Source organism: Xyrauchen texanus, chromosome 11 (assembly GCF_025860055.1).
Source record: "Xyrauchen texanus isolate HMW12.3.18 chromosome 11, RBS_HiC_50CHRs, whole genome shotgun sequence".
Taxonomy (NCBI): Eukaryota; Metazoa; Chordata; class Actinopteri; order Cypriniformes; family Catostomidae; genus Xyrauchen; species Xyrauchen texanus.
In genome coordinates, this window is record NC_068286.1 from 7,723,121 (window position 1) to 7,747,652 (window position 24,532).

The window sequence follows — 24,532 nt, forward strand, 5'->3', positions numbered from 1 at the left end:
AAGAGCAAGCTTGTTATTTAAAAAAATATTTGTTTAATTTATATTAGGGTATTTATATTAATATAATTTATATTAGATAAATACTATTTTTAGAGCATCATTTCCAATCATCAATCTGTAATTTTGTCAAATTATTTGCAAAAAGCATGAAAATATTATTTATTTATTTATGTTATGAAATTACTGTAGCTATTTTATTTCAGAAACATTAAAAATGCAATTTCTACCACAGATTTCTATCAAACACAATGCAGAATTTGAGATGTGGTGGATATTACACTGTGCTGGGAATTTTCATGACTCCTGACAAATGTCCTGTGGTGCACTTTTGGATACATAATAGCCTAATAATGATACAAATAAATTAGTGAGAATGAAAAAAACATTAAAAAGGCTTTACTTTCTAGAAGTTCACAGTGCTAAAAGTGCCAGAAGAAACACTTATTTCCATTATTACATTTAACGTACAGATTCTCAGAGCAGTCTCACTCGGCATTTTAGTGCTCATATTACATGTATTTACATTATTATGTGCATAATGAGTAAAATGAACCACTGACTGTGCAATTATTTTGTGGAGCTACTTGTAATTACACACTGTTGTTGTTTTTACTATAATAGTAATGAACTATAGTAACTAGTGTAACATGAATACTGCAATGTAAACAGTTGTGCAAATATTTATCATATGTCACTTAATGGAACTCATTGAAACTTGATAAATCACGTTGATGAAAGGGAATTACGTGGAGACACAGTTGCATATAGTCGGGATTGTTCACCAAACATGAGAACTCTGTCATCATTCACTCACCTTCATGTTGGTCCAAACTTGCATGATTTTCTTTTGCTGTGGAACACAAAAGGAGATGTAGGCTGATGTTCAGTCACTATTCACTTTCATTCTATAGAAAATGATGTATTGATTTGTGAATGGTGACTGAGACTTATCTACCAGCTACATCACTTCTTTTTTTCCTCTTTTCCATGAATGAAAGACAGTCAAACGGGATTAGAAAAACTGGATAAAAAGGTGGGTAAATAATGACAGAATATTTCGATTTTTTGGGTGAACCACATCTTGAAATCTTATTCAAGGCAATATAAAAGTAATGGCTACAGGTCTACACTTGTTTTCACAAGAAGGATATGTCATGTTCTAAAGACTAAGACAGAACAAAATTGTCTTTTTTTAATTATATGTCAAATTAATTGGCACAGAACCATTCATATTTCACTGAAGAACTTCTTTCCACAATATTTCTGTAAGTTCAAGGTCGGGCAAGGAGGAGGCGGGAACTGGCTGAACAGTCAACAGAACGGTTTAATGAACTTAACAACATAAAACATCACCGAACACAGACACACATGCAGCTCGGCCGCGTGCTTCTCTCTCTTTCTCGAACTGGGCCTCCGGCTCCCCTTTATCTCGCTCTCCCGCTGATCAGCTGATTCAGCGCCGGCTGTGCACCATCACGGCCCGGCCACACCCTCCTCCTCGTCACAATTTCTTTTGTGAGTTTCCCCATTTAAACTTAATATAATGGTGTGGTTTGACCCTGATTGATTTGCATTGTAGATTATGATCACATGCCTTTGACCTTTGGTTTCTATCAAGTGCCAAAGATAATCTCATGCCATAGTTTATGTACTGTAGCTTAATTACGATCAGTTTTACAGGGCTCAAACATTTCTAGTATAGTTGAGTAAGGCATTTGTACTTAGTGGATGACACAAGTCAAATTTTCAGAAATGAAAGGGATCGCTAGCGGTCAGTTCAATGGCCAATGGTCTTAAAAATCAGTGATGCTTATATCATATTTCTAGCCAGGTAAATCCTGGATTACCGCAAAGCTTCTAGGGATTTAAATTAGGACACTCATTGTATCAGCATAAATTTGCAACATGAGTAAATCACAGGATACAGTTACTTCAAATGGTTCTCCTTCGGTTCAGTTTTGGTCTTGGTTATGTCTCTCAGATTGACCATAAATATGCAGACATTGCCTTGATTGAAAGCAGACATAATTTATTGCAGGACAATGCAAGGAGGAGGTGATGGGAGAGGAGCTTTTCTCCATCTCACTCCCTCATTGGAGTGGGAAGACCTCCAGTATGCAGACTTCCTTGCCAGACCCTCATCTAAACAATTGCTCTCAACCTTGCCATGTCCGTAAACCCAGGTGGCCTGGTCAATCAGACCACAGACATACATGTGGAAACCACTACAATCCAATATTAGTTAAATGTCATGCTCCATTTAGTTGCTTATCCAAATGTAGATTGCTAACAACTTGGTAGATTGCTAGCAGAGCAAGTTTGTTGTCTCATTTGGAAGTTTCCAGTTGCAGATGTCGTTGCAGACAAATACACTGTTCTTTGTATTTCTGAAACTGGAAGTTTTGTTTATAACATTTTATGAGGTTAACAAAAGATAATATGTGAAAGATAAAAGTGTATTTTTAACACCCACATTAGCGAGTCTCTTAAACAGTAGATGGAACATAAAAACATGATTCTGCTTGTTGAAGATAGCTAAATGCTCTGTTCATATTCTCTTTTTGTGTAAATGGTCAGACCTTTTTATGCTGCAGTACAGAGTATCATCTTGGACAATGGAAAAACAGAGCAGACGCAAGCAAAAACGTGTTTGGTGTGAACGGCTCCTAACTCATGGGCGAAACAAGCTCCTGTATATTTTTTTTCATGAATTACAAACCCAAACCCAAAGTTCGACTTGAAAAACTGACCCAAACCCGGCGGACCTCTAACGTCAACTGCTCTAAGAGCGCTGACAACAGTGTATTTGCGCGTTTACCCAGAACATCATGTCACCCCTCAAACGGTTTGACATCCGGGGCCATACGCAATTGCTTGTTTTGCATGGTGGTTAAAACTGCTACTGCCCTCGTGTCATTTCACAGACTGATCTCATAGTGAAATCAGAAACAGTAGGTTGAGTTTTCTTTAGCTAAAATTGGTCTGTGCTTACCAAAATTTAAAACACTGCCCCTAGTGGCCAAAGCGGTAAGTGTTGTTGGGCATATGGGCATGTGTGTTCCATTTTCCAGGTGTCCACTGAGGGGCGCTAAAAGCAATTCGTGAAGCAAGTTGTTTTCAGCTGGGCAGGCTGTAATACATTGAAGATGATTGCATATTTTATAAATTGTACCCCCCAACCCAAACCTCTAATCTAATCCTAACCATTAACATGGAGTAAAAATGTAACGTTACAGGGAAAAAGCAACCACCGAATCACGTTCATCACTGGTTATGCAAACGTTATTACTTCCTGGTTTCAACACAGCATCTGAACCTGGGTCTCCCATGCTGTTGATACAACACACTTCCAGTCATACCACAAGAGAAGGTAAACACTATGGAGCTGATGCAAAAATGTCTGGTTCAGTGGTGAAGCTAGGGCGTGGTCAGGGGTGGCCGTGGCCACTATGGACCGAAGTCTGAACAAGGTCGCCAAACCTCTCCATCACGGGTATCATTGTATCCATTCACCGACGATATAAAAATGCTGCCCGAACATTTCTGGGCCACCACAGGCTGATCGCTTGCTCCTGCCTGGCCACCCTTCTGAAAAACTCCTGGCTCCACTTCTGGTCTGGTATGGAGATTCCACTCGATAGTTGGTATAATGTTACCGGTCCTAGTGTAGTGGAACTCTCGGAAATAACACGCTGACTTCCAATGTGGTCATGTTGCATTCCAACCCCGTAATTCTTTCTTTCTTCCCTGAAACACAAAAGTAGCTCTTAAGCAGAATGTGGAAAGTGAAATCACAGGCTTGAGTTCTATGCAAAGGTAAAATTTTTAGCAACATGTTTACATGGCTAATCAACTAGCTGCTTCCGAAAGTTCATGAACCCTGAAATCGACCACCTTCAGCCGAATTATTGATAAGTGCATTTCCCAATCAGGCATTTTTTGCATCAATTCAAATGTGTTCACCTTTCCCTGTGGCGTGACTGATAGTGTGAACTGCTTTTGAGACATGGGTTCTGGTCTCGTGGAAACCAGAAAGTACTTGAGTTTACATTAACAATGGTGAGCGCAATACAGAGGTTGCATTTTCACTCTAAAATGACATTTTTACTTCACTGATGGTTAGGTTTCGGGTTAAAGTTTTACAGTTAAAATACAACTTGCTTTAGGTGCCACACTGTGGACATTTCAGCTTTGGCCACTGGGGGCAGTGTTTATAATTTCGATGAGCATAGATCGATTTCGGCTGAATAACTTTGAAACTCCAGTCACCCAATTCACAGGGTGATGATCAGTTTCTTTTAGACATGTTGCTCACATGTTATGCGAGAGACTGTGATGTGGAAAGTTTGAAAATCTCAACTTTAAATGAGATTTGAGAACTATTGCGGAGAGGACAAATATCAGCGATTAAGTCTTAAATTTGATGTAATACAGTGAACAAGAATGCCTACAGTATATTTATTAACTCTACTCCAAAAGCCAAACCCCAACCATAAACTAAACCATCAGTGGAGTAAAAGTTGTTTATGTGAAGGTAATTACTTACCAGAACCCAATTATCTGAGGTAGCGCTAGAGGAAAAGGTAATCACAGTTGAAATAGTTATGGAGGATTCCACTTGTTATTAATTCAGCAGTAAGGGGTTGATTTCAGGGTACATTAACTTTTGGAAGCAACATGTCATTTCCCATGTAATCATGTTAAATAATATGGATTCATTGAGTAAACAATGACAAGATTAAAAGTTTTTGGGTGAACTTTTCCTTTGAGATTAATACCAGAATGCCTTAAAAAAATACAGTCATTGAAAACCCCACAGAATTATTGTAATAAACTCACACTTTGCACAAGCTACTCGTGAATTTAAGTTAAGCCTTTGGTTTAACTTTGTTAAAATACGTTATGTATTTGTGTAATTAATATTGTCTTTTACATGGTCTGGAATGGAGGGAGGATATGGTTCAATGAGTTAGTGATGGCAAGTGTTCTGGATTTAATTTACTAATTCACTATGAACTCCTTGTAGTCAATTTCTTACATATTTTCTCTCCCATCTGGACAAGCTGTCTGAAGAATGCTTCACAGTTTTATATGTCATTACACAGCTGCTGGATGTTTCCTCTCAAGACCTCAAACTCTGTAAATCTCAAGGATATGGTGAAGATTATAACACAAGCTCCCAATAAATCTCCCGCACTGGCGTACTCCCAAGTGTTGTAAATTAGGCAGGCAAGAGAAACAGCCACCCAATTTTGTACATTCGTCCTAACGGTGACAAGCCGAATACGGTTTGGTGTTTTCTAGTGTTAGGTTCGAGTCCACCTTAGTCGAGTCCGAGTCAAGTCCGAGTCTTTAAACAATCGAGACCGAGTCGAATCCGAGTCCAAAATGGGCCGAGTCGGACTCAAGACCGAGTCCATAACAGGCCGAGTCCGAGTCGAGTCTGAGTCTGAATGAATCTGTTCATGAATCTGAATTCAATTGTAACCGTAAACTCAACCTCAATATTTTAAGACTATTGAAACTTTCTCAACTAAGAAAACACAATTGTCAGTATGTGTTTTCAGTATGAAATGCTTTAGGTGTAAGAAGACAAATCTGTCCTTCAACATAATTCTTATTGCGTTCTGTCCATTATTTGTTGCTGTTCCCCTCCACTCAAACTTAGATTAAAGAAAGTAAAAGCTGCGTCATTACAACCAGAGTTATGATTGTATTTCTGTTTCATTTTCAATTTGTCCATTCAATTTATCTAAACTGTTCTCTTATCCCTTATTATGTATTATTAAGTGAAACTCTTCACCGACCGTTGATCTCCTGTGTGCGATCATGAGACAAACTCACATGAGCTTTAGAGCTACTGGCACGAGAGCAAACTCTTTAATATGGTGTGTTGCTTTCTCCATGATTAATGAATGTTTGTGTAATAATTGTTCATGAGTCCCTGCTTTGTCCTGAGCTGTGAAGCTGCCCACATTTCTTTAGAAAAATACTGTACTTTCTTTGGTTTCCCAGCATCATCTGCACATTTGAGTTCTTCCCAACAGTGGCTAAATGATATAAACATCCAGCTTTTGACACTTAGGACAATTGATGGACACATACACAACTATTACAAAAGGTGCAAACATTCATTGGTGCTCATGAAGGCAACACAAGAACCAAGGGGATGCAAACTTTTGAACAGAATGATTTGTGTAAATTACAGTATGTTTTATGCAATGTAGCTTTTGAAGGGAAGTACTACATAAAATAGATAATCTTCAACCCATATATATATATATATATAAGGTCTTCAACCCAATCTGAGTCCGATGGTACCCGACAAACCTACAGGCTTTGGGCCAGGTTCGGGGCAGTTTTTCAAGTAGTCTATAGGGCGAGTTATGGGCACACGTGCGTCCAGGCCATGTAAACACACACTGGACGGACATCTTTGATCGTTGTGCCACAACTTACTGTTAAGTTTAAAAGAACTTTAATATTTATAAATGCATATCAAGACACCTGCGTACTGTTTTACCATTTGTTGAGCAGGACGGTCAAATTTTATTTGGACACTTTAACTTTCAGTATTTATGAATGCATCTCGAGACACCTGTAATCTGTTTCACAATTTGTTGTGCTGCATCAAGCTTTTTCAGCGCTGGTGTCACAAATCGACTTTCTGATCTATTAAATCTATTTTTTTTCTCTATGCAAACGATACCAGAGACAATAGCAAGAAGGACAAAGAGGATATTTAATTTAAGAAGAAAAATCAGTGATGCTACCAAAAACTGTGATGTGGGTGACTTGACTCAAAGAAGTTCTTGATATTATGTTTTAACCATGATGAAACCACTATGCGAGCACCATCTTGGCTGCACGAGCGCCACGTGCGATTTGACCAGCTGTCAGGTCCCATGCCTTGAGAAACGGCATTGTAGTTTCTAGTACATTGGCTGTCTTTATGTGTTGTCATGTTAGCCACATCTTAGCCAATTTTATACAGCAGTCTCCGTAGTAACATTCAATCATATTGGTTGACTGAGTGTGTGGCTCTGCAGGTGTGTTTGCTCAACCAATGAAACAAACTCTGGCTACTCCTATGACATCAGTGGGTGCTACAACTACTTGCAAACAGAGTGTCCATTTATTTATGTTTTGATATTTTTATTTCTTTATTTTGTTCATTGCATCACAAATCAAATGCCATGGAATTGGCTGGACTTTGGAGTCCCAAAGGCTCGAGTCTGAGTCAAGTCTGAGAAAAAATGCATCGGAGTACCCCAACTCTAGTGTGTTCTTGCCCTTGCTAAGTACAGCTGATCCATAGCCATTGCATATTAGCAGAGTTATATTAGTAGTTAAAACTTAATTTAAATGTGTCTAAATGTGCCTACCACAATCAAACTCATGTCAGATGTTGTCCTTTCAGTATTTCTGTTTTGATTTACATGCCCACAAATCACAATAAACCTACATAACTGTGCTTTTAAAGCAACAGTTTGCCCCCAAAATGTAATTATTTTCATAATTTACTGCATCAACATTCCCATTTTGTTCCAAACCTGTGACTTGCATTCAAAGGTGATTTTATGCAGATTGTTTTGCAGACTGTCTAAACGTTCCATATAATGAAAACAGATTTATACTGCCATAAAGCTCCAAAAAGGACAAAAAAGCACTTTAAAGGTGCTTACTCTCTTTAGATGAGTAGAGTATAAGTTCAATGGTGGCCAATGATGGTTTGGTTTCCAATTATGGGCAACCCAAAAGAAGGATATTGCCATTCACAGTACACATTAACCACTTTAACCTCTCAACTAGCGGGCTAACGGACTAGTGTTCTGCATAAACACAAGAGCTGTTTCACATCAGTAGTGCAGCCTTGGGACTTTAACTTTCCCTCTTTTTTAATTTTGACACTGAGGTTCCGTTAACGAGTAGAACTGGTGTTGGGGATTGTTTGTGTCTGGCTTGTAAAAAAGACGAGGTGAGTTCCCCTCTCGTGCTCCCTGTGAGGTTAAGTGACTGTTTAGTAATGCTAAAAAGCTGAGAGAGTGAAATAAAACAGGCAGTGGCAGCCTTTTAGCACTAGCCAGACTAAAACAAAATATTTCCATCATATGAGAAAAAAGGGAAGTCTAGAACACACAATGGGGTGCCTTACCACAACAAAGGCATAATATTGCATCTCTGGAGCAGTGCCAGAATTCTGAGGCTAAAATAGTTAGCATACGATTAACTTCATTCCTAAGTGGCAATATGGGCATAAATTAGTGCCACCGCAATGTCGGATTTACCAGATCTGACTCATAATAAGTTGTAACTATGAAGGCTGTACAGTTTAGTGTCTTTGCCTTTTAAGTAGGCCTACAGTTATAATGCTAACTAAAAATGCTAATTTTTTAGCCTGTCTATGAGGTGACAGGCTTGCAGGACAGAATTAAACTTTTCATCATTTTCCTTTTGTGGTAGCATGATTGTGAAAAAAATACACACATAAACCCTCAAATACAATTTATTTATTTATTTATTTTTGCATGATTTCCAGTAAAGCTGCTTTGGTGTGTGTTTAAAAGCAATATACAAATACAAAAGACTTGACTTGACTTTCCTGTGCCATATGATATCGATAGGGCCGTGCCCTTGAAGGCCGGATAAAGTTTGTTTGTTCAGTGACAGTTTATTTTAATGTTGAAAACCCACTCAATTCACCAACACCATTGATGGTGTCAGGTGTCACCTCTGCTTTTGCAGGGTCAAGTTAAGCTGGGCCCTGGGGCCCTTGAGGAACATATGTGTGAGACATGAGATTTATGTGTGCAAACCATTTTCACAATTTCATAGTCTGTTGTGTAGATAAAGAAAAGCATATCTGAAAAAAATGTTTTTAGACATTTTTTTTGTAGTTCTGGGTTGTAACTAAAAGTAGCATCACTACTAAACTTGACAGCATTTAACATAACAAAAAATTTTTTGTCTGACGGTAATTATGGTTTTTAAAAACAGTGTAGCTTTCCATTAACAAGCTATTTGTCCAACGAAAAGCGGTGTAGCGCAACAAAATTTGTTCAAGTCAAGTGATGCAAAAATCAAATACACTAGCCTAAACTGTACTGTTTTTCTCTTGTGAAATATTCATTTTAGTAAATTAACGAGTGAGTCCTTCACTAAAATGATTGCTTTTATTTTTTTAACCAGTTCTCTTACATGAATTGTTTGAATGAGCAGATTTTTATATACATACGCTACCAGTCAAAAGTTTTGAAACACTTGACTGAAATGTTTCTCATGATCTTAAAAATCTTTTGATCTGAGGCAAATGCTTAAATGTTTGAAATTAGTTTTGTAGACAAAAATATAATTGTGCAACATATTAATTTATTTAATTAAAAAACACATTTCATATTTTTTATTTAAATAAAAAAGTTTTTGGAAATTGATGACTTGGACCAAATAATAAAGAAAAGCAGCTACTAAGTGCCCAACATTGATGGGAACTCCTTCAATACTGTTTAAAAAGCATCTCAGGGTGATACCTCAAGAAGTTGGTAGAGAAAACATCAAGAGTACATGTATGCAATTACTAGGCAAAGGGGGACTACTTTGAAGATGCTAAAATATAACACAGATTTGATTTTTTTTTTAGTCACAACATAATTCCCATATTTCCATTTATGTTATTCCATAGTTGTGATGACTTTACTATTATTCTAAAATGTGAAGAAAAAAATAAAGAATAACGAATGAGTGTTTCAAAACCGGTAGTGTGTGTATATATATATATATATTAGGGCTGTCGATTTAACGCATTAATTCATTGTGATTAATTTTATTAAAAATAACGCGTTTAAAAAATTAACACAATTAATTGCAATGCCCCCAGACCATAATAAGGAAGATTCCTGAGAAATGCAAGCTTGTAGTGCCACCTGTTTACTCCAGAGGGCAGTAAGTGAAATTTCAGCTGTGTGAGCAATGCACAGTTTATGCAGTGAAGAAAACAACCATCCAGCAGACAGAAGAACACACACATGCGTTACGTTCTTGCGTTCAAAACACTTGTCGGAGCGCAAATCCAAACTAAGAGATCTCAAGATGTGTTCTAAGTATTAAACTATATTTAACTTGACACAGTGACCTAAACATTTTATGTTTCTGATGCAACGTACCCGAGACGCTACAGAAGCATGTCTGACGCAGGTGTAAATTGAAAGTCCTTAAACAAGCCCTCATCATAAATCTCCAACTGATTGACAAATTCACTTGTGTAATGGATTGCTGTGAACTGTGTGACAATGATTGACTTATGATCAATAATATGGTAGTAAACAATACATTGTATTCTAAAACAGTTTTTTGTTTTGTCTTATTAATGATGAACTCTTCTGCCACAGGAATGAAATGCATTTTAATTATCTGAATATTTTTTATTTATATACAGTATATATTTTTTTTAATGATTCATCATTATATATTGAATTATTGTTATATGTATATGCGATTAAAGGCGATTAATCGAGATTAATTAATTGGGACACCATGTAATTAATTAAATAAAAAATCGATTGACAGCTCATTTGTGTATATATATATATATATATATATATATATATATATATATATATATATATATATATATATATATATACATATATCACACACACACATATGCAGTCAGATATATTGTCTTATATTGTCTTTAAATGCTGTAGCTTCAATGTACTTACTTTTTGTTAGAATTTTGTGGTGTTTCTGAATAGCTTTCTAAAGAGTAGCTTGACTGTAGTTTAACTGCATTTTAGGACAGATTCAAAGTAGCATCCCCAACAATGGTAAGATGGGTTGTCCAATATCTACTATAAACAAGTTTAAAATAAGTAAGCCTTGCCAGGCTCAAAGCCAGCAGATAAAGGTTTAGAAATCTGCCTGCGATCCATATAGCGGAAGTATCACATGCTTATCTGTTGCTACTAACAAGATAAGATTTGACGTTGTTTTGGTATTACCTGATATAAATCCCTAAAAGGACGAGGCTACTCATTTATTTACTAGCATGAGAGCAGTGACACAGGGGCCAGTGGGCTTCCCTCATTGCTGTCTGTCCCGTAGTTTATTATCTCGCTACTTATCTCACACATGAACGTATGGGAGGAATAAAAGCAGACTGTGAAATCAGTGAGGGATGAGGAGCATTGAGTAGTATCAAAACCCTGACTGGGTCATTACAGTAAAATCCTGATGTGATGATGTCGCCAGATTATGTGCAGACATGGTTTAGTGTCTTCTTTAGCTTGTGGTTTAGGCGATGCTGTGGAGAAGGGCAGGACATGCGGGCGACACTTTAAGCTTTAGAATCAAACATTGGTTTACATATGTATATTGAATTTCATCGTAACTTTATGTTTACCTCAACAGTTCCACACTTTTAAAATTCTATAACCTATTTCACAACCTTATCATGTAATTATCATCTCAATTTAAATGCATTGCTGTCTCTCTTTTTCCGAAGGGAAATGCCTTGAATAAATAAGGATGAGGATAGTTTAATTTCAGTACAATATATCCACATTTTTTCCAGGATAATGAGTACTGTTTAGACTCACTAGCTGAACAATATAGGGCTAAATTAATTCCTGTGATGAATGAACCATTTATTTGTGAAGCCATGTTTTACTATCTGTCCCTAATAGGCAATGACACCTATTGGAAATCTGTACAGAACTGTTTTGCACGATAAATTTATGCACAAACTTTCTAATTATGTAGTGAATGAGCACTGAATTTTGAGGTCAGTGACTTTTAGTATTTAAAATCTTTATGGGCTTCATTTGTTCCTTATTCCTCTTGCGAGTATCATTGGTGGTTTGGCGCGGTTTCATCATGTGTTTTCAATGTTTCGAACTCTCTGTTTTGTGCACAAGAATGGAAGATTGCTTTAAACTCTGTCAATCTACAAAACACATGAATTTGAGAATTTGAGAATATTTTTATTGAGTGCTATTAGATATTTAGATATAATTCTCTCCTGGTCAGAACACGTGCTTTGCATTTGGCGCTCAACTGAGGCTTGCAACCTGTTTCTCTCAGTAAATCTTCATTAGCTGGTTTCTGTTATTGTGATTGTGATAGCATTTAAACAAGCATTGTCAAAGGCTCGGTCATTTTTTTGTTCACTTTTAAAAAGTTTAACTTCTAAAGAAAAAAGAAAACAAAAATAATGGTAAATGGTCTGCACTGATATAGCACATTTTTAACCTTTACAGTATTCAAAGCACTTTACACTGTGACTCATTCACCCATTCACACACCATTCATACACATGCAAGGCGCTAGCCTGCCATTGGGAGCAACTTGGGGTTCAGTGTCTTGCCCAAGGACACTTCGGCATGTGGAGTCGTGTGGGCCGGGATTCGAACCACCAATCCTGCAATTAGTAGCCGATCCACTCTATCAACTGAGCCAGAAACACCAGTCATTTCAGAAGAAAAAAAACACTGAAATGTCTTATAATGAAATTACATTACAACTGACATATTAGCTGCATGAAAAATAATCATGGTTTATGTTGGGGGGTATTCTGATACATTTACTGTACATTTGTCACGCCATTTGCTTCCCGACATTGAATTCTGCTGATAAAATGTAGATTTTGTCATAAGGTTTCAATGTTAATCAGGGTTCCCACTTGACACATATGTCCTGGAAAACAATTATTTATCCTGAAAAATATTATAGTGAACTAATCCGTGTCACATACATTCTCTGCTCATCTGCTCTCATCTCTGCTTCACTCTGACTAAACAGATTAAGTATCGATATAGTACTAAATAAGATTAGTTTAAAAAGAACATTTGAATTATAAACGTACAACTTTTAAATTTGAGTTATTTAGACAATGATGATGGCCAGACTTTTTGAAAATTCTTTCACACCCTGGGTTGGTAGCATGGTGATTCTGCCTTAATACCTCGGGAGTTTCCATATGTTGCATGCGGAGAACAAGGACAGAATCACGGAATCTAGTCAAAAAAATGGAATTATCTGTAAAACGCAAAAAGTTGTGGAAAATGACATATTTGGATGGAAATGTATGTTTGAATGCACAATTAATCAAATTAAAATAGTGATATGTCCTAGTGTGATAAATAAACTGCAGAAGTATGTGATTTAACTAAATAAATATATAACCTGCAAGTGATGCGTGCTTCAAAATGAATGTGTGAAGCAGGGCTTTTGTACACTGAAAACACCTCATCATGAGCGCTCTTGTGTGTGTGAGATGACAGAGAGCAGAGCACTCTGAAGTGTGCAGCACATACAGACTATGTATTTATTGAATTAAATCACATTAATAATCACACTAATTAACAATAACAATAATCACATGTAGCAAACTGCCTTTCTGGATGTGAGAAACTATCGTCAAAAACACACGAAACTCCTACATAAAAGCTTGATTTAAATTGACATGTGTTTTTGCTTAAATATTTCACTTGTTGGGCACATAAAATATACTGGGAAATGTAGCCTTGAAAAGAGTGGAAACCCTGTTAATGAGCTTTAACCACTACAGAACAATATGAAGACATTGCTTAGTTTGTCTTTAATGTCTCAATATCTGGAGGGAAGATTTACAAGCCATCTAGAGAAGCAATTGGTTGAGGTGAGATAACTTTTAGAATCAATTATGTGTCTCCAATGTACATTTCCATCCAGGACTGTTGCTTTTCTGCACCGTGCCGAGTTTTGGTAAAAAGTCTTGAAAGATTCAAGCTGCTATAGCCTATGTTCTGATTGCTCCTTCAGATTAAAATACACTTGAACTGGTACTAAAGAAAGCATCTTCACTTCTGCAAAGGTCCTGCTGTGGGTCCCAGATCACTGAGTGGGTATTGTTGGATATTGTAACGTTTGTGTATGTAGTTGAGCATTTTCTTGATATCTTGGGTGGGGGGTAGGGGTACTAATTTCATTGGGGTCGTCAAGTGGGCACCCTCCTTCCTTGGTGTTTCTTTGATAAGCCCACGACACCTCCAAAGGGCTCAACTGCGCCCCCCTCTGCTTTTACCCCTCTTTGGTATCCTATCGTTTTAGCCACAGCCAGTTGCTGCTTTGCTCAGCAGCTTCTGACAGCGACCTGACGGCATGTCGGAAGGCCCATCCTCTCACTCCCAACCCCTTCAGCAGCCTAGTTGTTGATGTAGCCACAAAACTTCTGCAACCAACCTCTACGGGGAACAACTGGGTTCGCCAGTCCCGTTGTACGGCCTCGGCTGCTAGGTCTGAGTACTTCAGCCTTTTACGTTCATACGCTTCACCAACTGCAGTTAGTTCCACGATGAACAGAGACTTTTGCGAGGTTGACCACAAGATCAGGTCCGGCCTGAGATTAGTTGTAATTATCTCAGGCGGAAAGATGAGCTTCTGGTCTAGATATCCTAGAAAATCCTGTGACCATGGCTGTTCTATTACAATTGTTTGGGGCTAATGACATCACAAGGGTGTACAAATACTTGTAATTTATTCAGGACTTCCATTTGACATGATCTTCAATGGATCAACTTGAGACTGGAACACTAGTGCATAGAACACTATCTCATAGTATTACATTTTTAGAAACTGTCATCTTTTTGCACTACTGAGTACTGGTCGGCGCTTCACTGTCTATTGTCCTGTTCATTGTCAGAAATTTGTTGTACTGTCCTGTACTTTTTGCACATGTTTGCACGTGCACTTTATATAGGTATATATAGGTTTTTTATATAGGTATTTTATTTCGTTGTGTTGTCTCATGTGGTCCTGTGTTGGTCCTTTGTTGTTTTTATGTAGCACCATGGTCCTGGAGGAACGTTGTCTCGTTTTGCTGTGTACTGTACTAACTGTATATGGTTGAAACGACAATAAAAACCACTTGACTTGACTTGACTTGGAATGTAATCTTTGTGCAGTAGGCAACAGTTATGAAAAATGTGTGCATTCAAAGTGACAGACATAACAATAGTCCTCCAGAGTTTTTGGATTAACAAATATCCCTTATTGCCTCACATAGGTTTTGCAAAACATTGAAATCAGGCTTGAACTGGGGCATCATTACCGATTTATCTGTTTAAGAAACTACAGTATTTGCCAAAATTATGTGGACCCTTTTTCAAGTAGTTCAGCTATACATCAACATATAATCTTGATGAAGTTCATTTGTGTGCAACTGGCAATAATTTGTATTGTTTAAAGGGGTTTTGCCAGTCAGCTATCATTGTCTCATTGTCAAGGACAGCAAAAACAAATGTTATTTTAAAAGTCTGAAAATGTGTTCAGCATCTTCTGAGCAGAATGCAAAATTTTTACTATTAAGAAAAAGTATATCAAGGAAAATGCAGGATGCTTTTAATTAAATTGGTAATTTGCATGTAATGTTATCCAGAGTTTAGCTGTCACATAAAAATATGTTTCACAAGTTCACTGGTTCATGTAGTCCTGGAGCACAAGGCAAATGGGTTTGGCCCATAACAGAGGGGCTCGAGCATTCAATGGGGTTTGGGCTCTGAGATGCCTCCTGAACTATCTGACTAAAACAAAAATTAGAAAGACAATTCTGAAATAATAATTGTTATTTTGAAGGCATTTTGAAAAATAAAAATGGAAGAAGCATCACTGGTGTGAGGGAAACAGCTGCTAATTGGGATATGATTGGCAGGCCTAGATGAACGAGTTTCTCTTGAACTTACATTTGGAACTTCGTTTGGCAACAGACAGATGAGTGATGGATTACATTTCTATCAGGAAGTCTTGAGTGAAATTTAAGATGACATTTATTAGATGGATATAAAACAGAAAAGTAATGTCTCTCTCTTTGGCGTTAGCCCTGTCTGGTGGTCCGAGGAAGTTGTACTCGAAAACATAATATCCTGCCGGAGATAGGAGTCAGGGGCGAGGAGCCTACCCCCATGCAGGACGGGCCTCAACTGGTGGTGGTGGGGTGGTGGAGGTTGCCGTGTTAGCACACTGAAACAGCAATGTGATAGATTGTGAGCAGACTTATAAAGCAATTGCTTACATGTGATTGGCTGGGAATTACCCTGCTAATGGTGCAATGATGTACTGCTGCTAGTCTTCCCGCTAGAACTACGCTGCGCTTACATATCTGGTGTTTTAGAGTTGTGATAATCAGATTTACTCCTAGCTCTTCTTACTGTTTTTCTCTATAGTGTTACACTGAATATAAGTAATTTCTAAAATATTAACTGCTTGGTTGTTCAAGGAACTAACAAGAATAATTCTCAATTAATAACCCTCTATGACACACATTCAATGAAATGAGTCCAAGCAATAGTAAGCACCCTAATAGCCTGATGGCAAACTAACCAACAGATGCCGCTACAGTGGCGTGAGGTGTAAAGATGGGGTGTGAATGTGTACTGTTGTCCTTGCGACCGCGGTTCGAATCCACGTTTTGTCCCACTCTTTTTCCCATTTGATTACCTGTTTCCACTCATAATGTTTCCTTTAATACCATTTAAAATAATAGATCTAAATTAATATAAATGTTGATTTCATCACAGTGATTTGCTCACGTTGAATATTGAGGAGTGCATAGAAGGCTTTGGTTCTGTTGATCGCACTTGTTCCCACGTGAAACCATGGTTACTGTAGTAAAACCAAGGTTATTTTTTCTAAGGTAAGTTTAAGGTTAGGTTTATGGGTAGGGGCTAATGTAGTCTGTCTGTGGGACTCTAAATAAACACAATAGACACACTGCAGTGATGCTATTACTGTATGATAGTATTTAAATATGGGTGCAAATAGCATCTGACACTATGTGCACCAGGGTGCAATTAGAATCTGTCATTATTTGCACCAGGATTGGGGTGCAAATAGCATCTGCCACTATTTGCACTGGGGTTTAAATAGCATATATCATTATTTGCACCAGGGTGCAGATATCATCTGACACTATGTGCACCAGGGTGCAATTAGTATTTACCATTATTTGCACCAGGGTGCAAATAGCATCTGCCTATAAGAAAATAATTTACATTAGATTTATTTAAATATGCTTCACTTCGCCAGAGTCTAAAATGAGTTAATTAATGCCAAGGCAAGTACTGTACAGTTACTTGGCATTTACCAAACTGTATTGTATTAAAACATTGTTTTATAGATCATACTCATCATTAAGTTTGATTAAATGCTTAGCATTCAGGCTGATTTTGTAAAATGAACATTATTATGAGATAATGGCAATGGCAATGTGGAAATCTTCAAAATAGACTGAAGCATTTTTTCAGTGCATGTTTATGTTGATAGTCAGTGTTGAACACAAGACTTGGTGGAAAAGGACTGGATCTAAGCTGTCTTTTCCATTTTCTTCACAGGGATACCCATGCAGCAAGGATCAAGAGTGCATGGTGGGCAGTTACTGTCAAAGTCCACAACATGCCCAATCTCACTGTATCACCTGCCGCAGGAGAAAGAAGCGTTGCCACAGAGACGCCATGTGCTGCCCTGGCAACCGCTGCAGCAACTGTGCGTAATTGTATAACTGTTTCTTGTTGTATTACAATGAATGTCTTCAGGCTAACTTCAACTGAAAAATGCAATCATGACAACTCTTAGAAAGATTTAGCATGTTAATGTGGGTATGACATATTGATAGGATTGTGGTCTTGGCGAACTGTATACGCTATGCTGCTGCTGCTGCTGCTGCAGATCAAGTACAAGACTTGCTACAACTAGAACATACACAGACATACTGCGCTAAGCATGTACGACATGCTGCTGCACAACTACACATAAATACAATCCCCATGTAGCATATCTAGACATAGCTGGGGAGGAGGAGGGTTTCAGGGAAGAAAAAAAACCTCTTGCAGAACGCTGCAGTTAAACCGGCTTACCTGCAAAACTGAGAAATGTAAATGTCAGACAAAGAGGGAGAAGGCAAATCAATTGGCTCCCCGATTACATGTCAAATGACCTATCAGCTTACACCATGTGAGCCAAATGGTGTAACACTTCACATGTGAGCGAAGCAATTGCCTTACAGATAACAGGTTCAACATGTAGAGTTTCATGCCTGAACTTCAGTCATTTAAGTTGGATTCCTCTGTTTTTCTTTAGATATATGCATCCCCATCACAGAGAGTGTATTGACCTCACATAAATCACCTTTGGAGGAGCATAACAAGCTTTCTATCAAAGACAAAGGCTGGAGGAGGAATGGGAAAGCTCAAGCCAAGATCTCTCTTAAAGGTGAGGAACTACTTAAGAATCAGGATGCACAAAATATATATATATATATATATATATATATATATATTTTTTTTAATATAAAGGGGTCATATTATAAAGAATCAATTAGATAAAAGAGCCTAAAGGGAGGAAAATTGTCATAAATTTTAAATAAAACATACAACTTTACCAACATTATACAGCATGTGGAAAGTGATCAGTGAGAAATAAAAAGTAATCAAAAATAAGGAAAATGCATGATACGACCATTTAAAGCTATGCAAGATTGGAAAGAGCATCTCCTATTTGTGCTCAACTGTTTGCAATGAGTTGATTCTCTGGCTACGGTTATTCAGATGGATGGCGGGCCACAAATTTGGCTGTAATTAAATGCAGCTCATGTATCTTGAAGATTTAACCACAGCGCAAGGATTTTGTGGGATGAAGCACAATGCATTGCTGTTCCCACACCTATATAATCATGCCTTAGTAACACATATGCTTACAGTACAATCACACTTATACATAAATTAAACTACAAAACATTCATTTAGACAGACACAAAATGCTGTGTTGACTCATTTAGAATAATGTGTGGATTCTTTGTGATTTAATCAACCTAGTAACATTGAATGAACTATAACGGAATTTTTGCAAACTGACTTTTAAGTGCCACGCTCTACATTTCACTACAGTTTCCTGGTGAAATGACCACTAGAGGCGCTACAACAACAGTGCGTTTTATTCACTTTCACACCAATGGCTGATTGTAAATTTCTAAACACTTTTTTTTCTCGCACAATTACTCACAAACTGCTATGTTATATCGAAACACTTTTATCGAAACAATACATTTTAATGCTTGTATTACAGACCCACCAACATTTGCTCACTTATTTCAATGTAATTCGCTTCCTCAGTAGCTCCTCTAATAGAGTGTTAGACTGGACTCGGCAGTCCATGCTTTGAGCCCAACCAAACATGCAAGCTGATGCATGAAACAAAAGTGAAAAAGATGTGTTGCTTCAGAAAATTGCTTTTCATGTCACTATTTACATTTTCCACACTTTCGGTTCGGTTTAGCTGTTGGTTTAGGGTAAGGATGTCTGTTTTGTTGACCCCTCATTTGCTTTTAGGACACTATTGGATAGATATAGGTTCAAGTTTCAGGTTAGGGTGGTAAGTTTTACTCTTTAAAACCTCCATCTAATATACACCTTAAAAATCTTGTGTGATTACGACACAATTGCACTCGCTTTTGGCGCCCCCTGCTGTACATTTCACTGGGAAACTGCGGAAAAACTTTTAATACAGCACTCGTTGCCATGATCACGTACTGTTCATGATATCAGGCTTTACATTTTAAGTACTGAATAACAGACAAATTATTCTAAGTACACAATGGATGTACAAGTAGTCAAGCCTTGACTTTTTTTTTTTTTTAACTTTAAAACATTGCTCTCCAATCTAAGTCCAGTAACAACTACAGGCAAACATGCCAAAATTGAACCTTGGTTTTTTATTTCTGAGATTTGTTACGAGGGTATTTCTGGTAGTTGCTAGCAGTCTGATTCTGTTAAATATTTTATTTTTACACCTGGCAATGTCTACATTTACCAACTATTAAAACAATTGTGCAAATGGAACTTAAAATAACCTCATTTCCTACCCCATAGTAGTCAGTTAATTTATCCACCAAAGTGACCGGAATACACATCCTCATTGGAAGTATTATTAAACATTTTTAAATCAATCACAAATGTACTAAAAAATTGGATTATGGCCTTTGTGAAAATAACCCACAAAACAATAATCTGTGATGTAATTCAACCACATGTCCACATGAGAGATTACAGTCTGCTGGTGTCCTCTCTTAAATGGACACTGGTGATCAGAGTTTGCATTGGGGAAACCAAACAGGAAACTGTGGTTTTGTTCCAGGAAGCCCACTTTCTGCGTTAAATAGCCTTTGGCAGGCAAAGCCTTCATGCTCAATTGTTTCACAAAACAAAATCATGCTTGACTAAGTAACACACAGTACATATAATAAATATTTGCTACACTAATTATCCCTTTGAAGAGTGAAATAAACCATTGGCCAAGCATATCAAGTTCTGTTCAAATGGGTTGAATGACTAAATATTTCAGGAAATGATTTGTTCAAAGTAGGCGCTGCAGCACTGGGTCTATATACAGGGCTTAATGCAATTGAAAGTGCAGTCTGATGGAGTACAGAAAATGCTTTAGCCTTGTAAGAAAGTCAAAACAGTGTTTTCATGTACATGCAATTTTTATTTAAAATTGACCTCAATTGACAACATATAGTGCCATTGCTAGTGAAATAACATTTACTGTTTGGGGCAGTGCTCGACACTCACAGTGCAACGTAAGATGTAATTTTATGTAACACCATCTTAACATAGATAATACATACAGATATGGACCCTGCCAACAGCCGTGAAGGAAGAATAAACTACCCCATATAAGTGGCTATTTGTCCCTATATTACAAAAACAGTTGCTTTAGGAACTCATAAACCTATGTGTTTGTAGATACAGTTTCGCAGTTTTTTGGATAGTTTTTCTGCATTTTAGAAATGTTTTCCTAATTTTTACATTGTTGAATAGAAATGCGATTTACTTAATTACTCTTTTATTTTAAATAAATTGTGAAACATGTTTGGTGTAACTTGATTACAAATAATTTAGGTACTGTAATCTACACACAAAAAAATTAATTAAGATTTACACATTTCAATTTGATAACATTTTTTTATCAAATTGAATTTAAGTAATTTTTAACAAAATAAAATAAAATATATATTTGTTCTGAGATCGAAATTCGTAAAGCTTAAAAATAAACTATTTTTTTGTGTATTTTGGCAAAAGTAGTGTAATGCATTACATTTTAAATTCTTATAATCAGATTACAGTTACTGACTTTCAATTAATTCAAGTACAGCTGTACATCATTGCACCATTAGCGGGGTAATTCCCAGCCAATCACATGTAAGCCATTGCTTTATAATTCTGTACACAATCTATCACATTGCTGTTTCAGTGTGCTAACACGGCAACCTCCACCACCCCACCACCACCAGTTGAGTCCTGTCCCATCTGATGGTCCGAAGAAGTTGTACACGCCCCTATCCTCGCCCCTGCTGGAGATAGGAGGCAGGGGCGAGGAGCCTACCCCCGTGCAGGACGGGACTCAACTGGTGGTGGTGGACCTTTCTGTTTTATATCCATCAATAAAATTTCATCTTAAAATTTCTTAGTAGCTTAAGTAATCAGTAATGTGATTACTTTTTCAAGTAAGTAATTGCTAAAGTAATCTGAGAACAATTTTAGAGAAGTAATTTGTCATTTGAAATGGATTGCTTTTTTGAGTTGCTTACCCAAGACTAATTGCGAATATCGTTCCAAAACTGTGTGAGGAATAAGGCAAAATTTAAGTCGTTGATAATAATCTTCCACTAATCTTTTATTAAATTTTTTTGTAAATGAACGGAATGTTTTGGGTGAACCATTCCTTTAACACAAAAAAATATACCATCTCCATCATGGTTATATTTCATTGAGCCATCTCTTTTCATGTACAGGTCACGAGGGCGACCCTTGCCTGCGTTCTTCCGACTGCTCGGAGGGCTACTGCTGCGCTCGTCACTTCTGGACAAAGATCTGCAAGCCAGTGCTGCAACAGGGTGAAGTGTGCACAAAACAACGCAAGAAAGGTTTGCACAATCTGGAGATTTTCCAACGCTGTGACTGTGCCAAGGGACTTGCCTGCAAGGTGTGGAAGGATGCCACCTCCTTCTCCAGGTCCAGACTTCACGTCTGCCAGAGGATCTGAGACGGCGGACCCCTGCAAATAAGCTGCAGCTTGGGGTCCGTGAGTCCTGCTGGCAAGAACTCCTCTTTCTATGACTTACTCAGCTGTGATATATGGAGAAACGATGATATACAGATGAATGTGTACCAGAACTGGGTGGGTTTGGGATGGGAATGAACCAATGCAATGTATGCTCAAACACAGCCATTGGGGTAGCTCTCCTGGCCTCTTTTTAAAAATGTTTGCTGCACATGTTTCACAGTACCTAGGTGTAATGATTTGAAAGCCATATTTATCACTAATGTCTCGCTTCTATTATTTCAACATACTGTGGTATCTTATTCAGGGCTGGACTGGGAAGAGAAATCAGCCTGGGACTTTACCTAGAAACTGGCCCAAAAGTTGTCGAGTGGGGGTGGGGATGATTGGCCAAGGATTTTACATATTCGGCAACTGGCCCAATAACACGGCGGATCATTTTAGCTTATCGCAGCCCATTCGGCCAGCACACCGGCCTGCTTGGTTCTCCAAATAGCCAGTCTGCCCCTGATTGGCCCCAAAGTGCGTCGGCCCACTGGAAAGATGCCCAGTATGCCATATGACCAGTCCAGCCCTGATCATAGTCCTCTGATTTCGTCATTTATTTGCACATGCATTTTTAGCACCTAATTCAGTACAAGTAATTAAGGCAAATCAGATCAGTTTGCATGGTCCAATTTCACAAATGGGCCTTAAAATAAAAATCCTTTCCATGACAATAGCGCAACATTAACTGCACCAGCCAAATAGTGCTGACGTTTGTGAATAAGGCACGATCTACAGTATAATAAATCTAATGTACATAGAAAAGAGGCGTGTATGCACTTCATTGGCGCAGTTGTTTTCCAGCCCATTTAAAACCTGATTATGCTGAATTGTGGATGGTTAGTGAATAAGATACAAAAACGTTCCGCAAAAGTAGTTTGTGCTACTGTTTAGCGAATTTGCCCCTTAATGATAGATATAAACATTAGAAAAATAGTTTTATTGGATTCTCAGAGTCATGTACATTATCCCAGACTGGGGGAAGGCAAAGACGGGCTTTAAATGGAGGGGTGAAGCTCTGCTATTGGCCATCAAGATAAGACTAACCAAATCCATATTTTTAGAGTCAACCCCGGAAAGTGCCAATCTCTAGAAGAGCACGTAATGTAATGGGTTTTACAAGCAGTGTATAAAGTTACCTTTGTCGTCGCTGTTGCTGGCGAAACGTTAGTGTACTTAGTCCACGTAGGTGAACATAAAGCAAAGCCCTTGTCCTAAATACCAGACATCTAACCCTCTGAAAGTGCACTTTGAGTATGATTGTACAAAGTATGAGAAAGATAATATGTACATGGCAACCAAACAATTTTTTTTTTATGTAATAGTAAAAACACTTGCCTGGGAAATATGATCATTTGTTTGAATTTATTCATTTCGCAATAGTTTCTATCAGATTTATTTAGTCAGAAATACTAAATCGATTCTGATTATCAAGGGAAGTTGTTTACAATGAGAGCGGTGTTCAGTGAATGTTCAGATATTATAATGTGCTTTTTTAATTATGATTTTATGAATCATATTCATTGACCATACTGTTTTGTGTGTTAAGTATTAGTATTTTTCCAAGATCCACAATACAATTTAGCTAAAATACAAAATATTCATAAAAACTGATAAGCTTTTATATTGTAAATAACATGCTAAGATTTCAAAATGTATTTAAATGCAGTTGTATATCATGTATATATTGATGAGAAAGGAACTCATGAATAAAGTTCCATAAAGGCTTAAAACACGTTTTTTTTTTTTATTTTACTTCCGACGTACTTTTTTATATTCTAGTGTGAGATCCATGTAGTCAGTCTCTATATGTTTACACCACAGATATGAAAATAGCCATGCAGAACTATTACTATTAAATTATTTTCAAATCATATTTCTTATAAAGCTCATGTGTTTTTTTTTTATTTGATATTTCTGCCTCAATGTGTATTTACATTGATTTACTCAGATTAAAGAATGTATTTTGTATTACAAGGATTTGACTGCTCTCTTTGTTTAAGCTCTGAAAGGATATCAGCTTCTGAATGAGGAACTGAAGGTGTGGAACAAAGACAATTTCTCAGGAAATGCATTTTAGAAACTTTAGGTAGAATTTGATTCTATAATGCCGATGCATTGGTGGATATTCCAATGAAATACAAATAATTAAGAATAAATATTGAAGTATCTATTTTTACATTACACACTCATAGAAGCCTTTAGTTCTTTTGGTCACACATTATACATACACTTTTGCATACATACAGTGAAAGTTATTTTTTTCACATATCCCAGCTAAGCTGGGGTCAGAGTGCAGAGTCAGCCATAATACAGCACACCTGGAGCCCAACAGTGGCATCTTGGTAGTGCTAGGGCTCGAACCCCCAACCTTCTGGTCAGTAACCCAAGCCTCAAC

The 24,532-nt window shown here is 37.4% G+C and overlaps 1 protein-coding gene across 1 annotated transcript in view; it reads left to right on the forward strand.

Annotated features, from left to right (window-relative positions):
* The window catches only part of LOC127651665 (dickkopf-related protein 2-like), a 24,911-nt gene extending 830 nt beyond the window's left edge, over positions 1-24,081 (forward strand). Inside the window, exons 2-4 of the mRNA XM_052137613.1 lie at positions 17,364-17,514; positions 18,109-18,240; positions 21,821-24,081. Of these exons, the coding sequence (XP_051993573.1) occupies positions 17,364-17,514; positions 18,109-18,240; positions 21,821-22,071 (534 nt within the window). The 3' untranslated portion in view covers positions 22,072-24,081. The remainder of the gene's footprint in view (positions 1-17,363; positions 17,515-18,108; positions 18,241-21,820) is intronic.
* Positions 24,082-24,532: the final 451 nt, after the last annotated feature.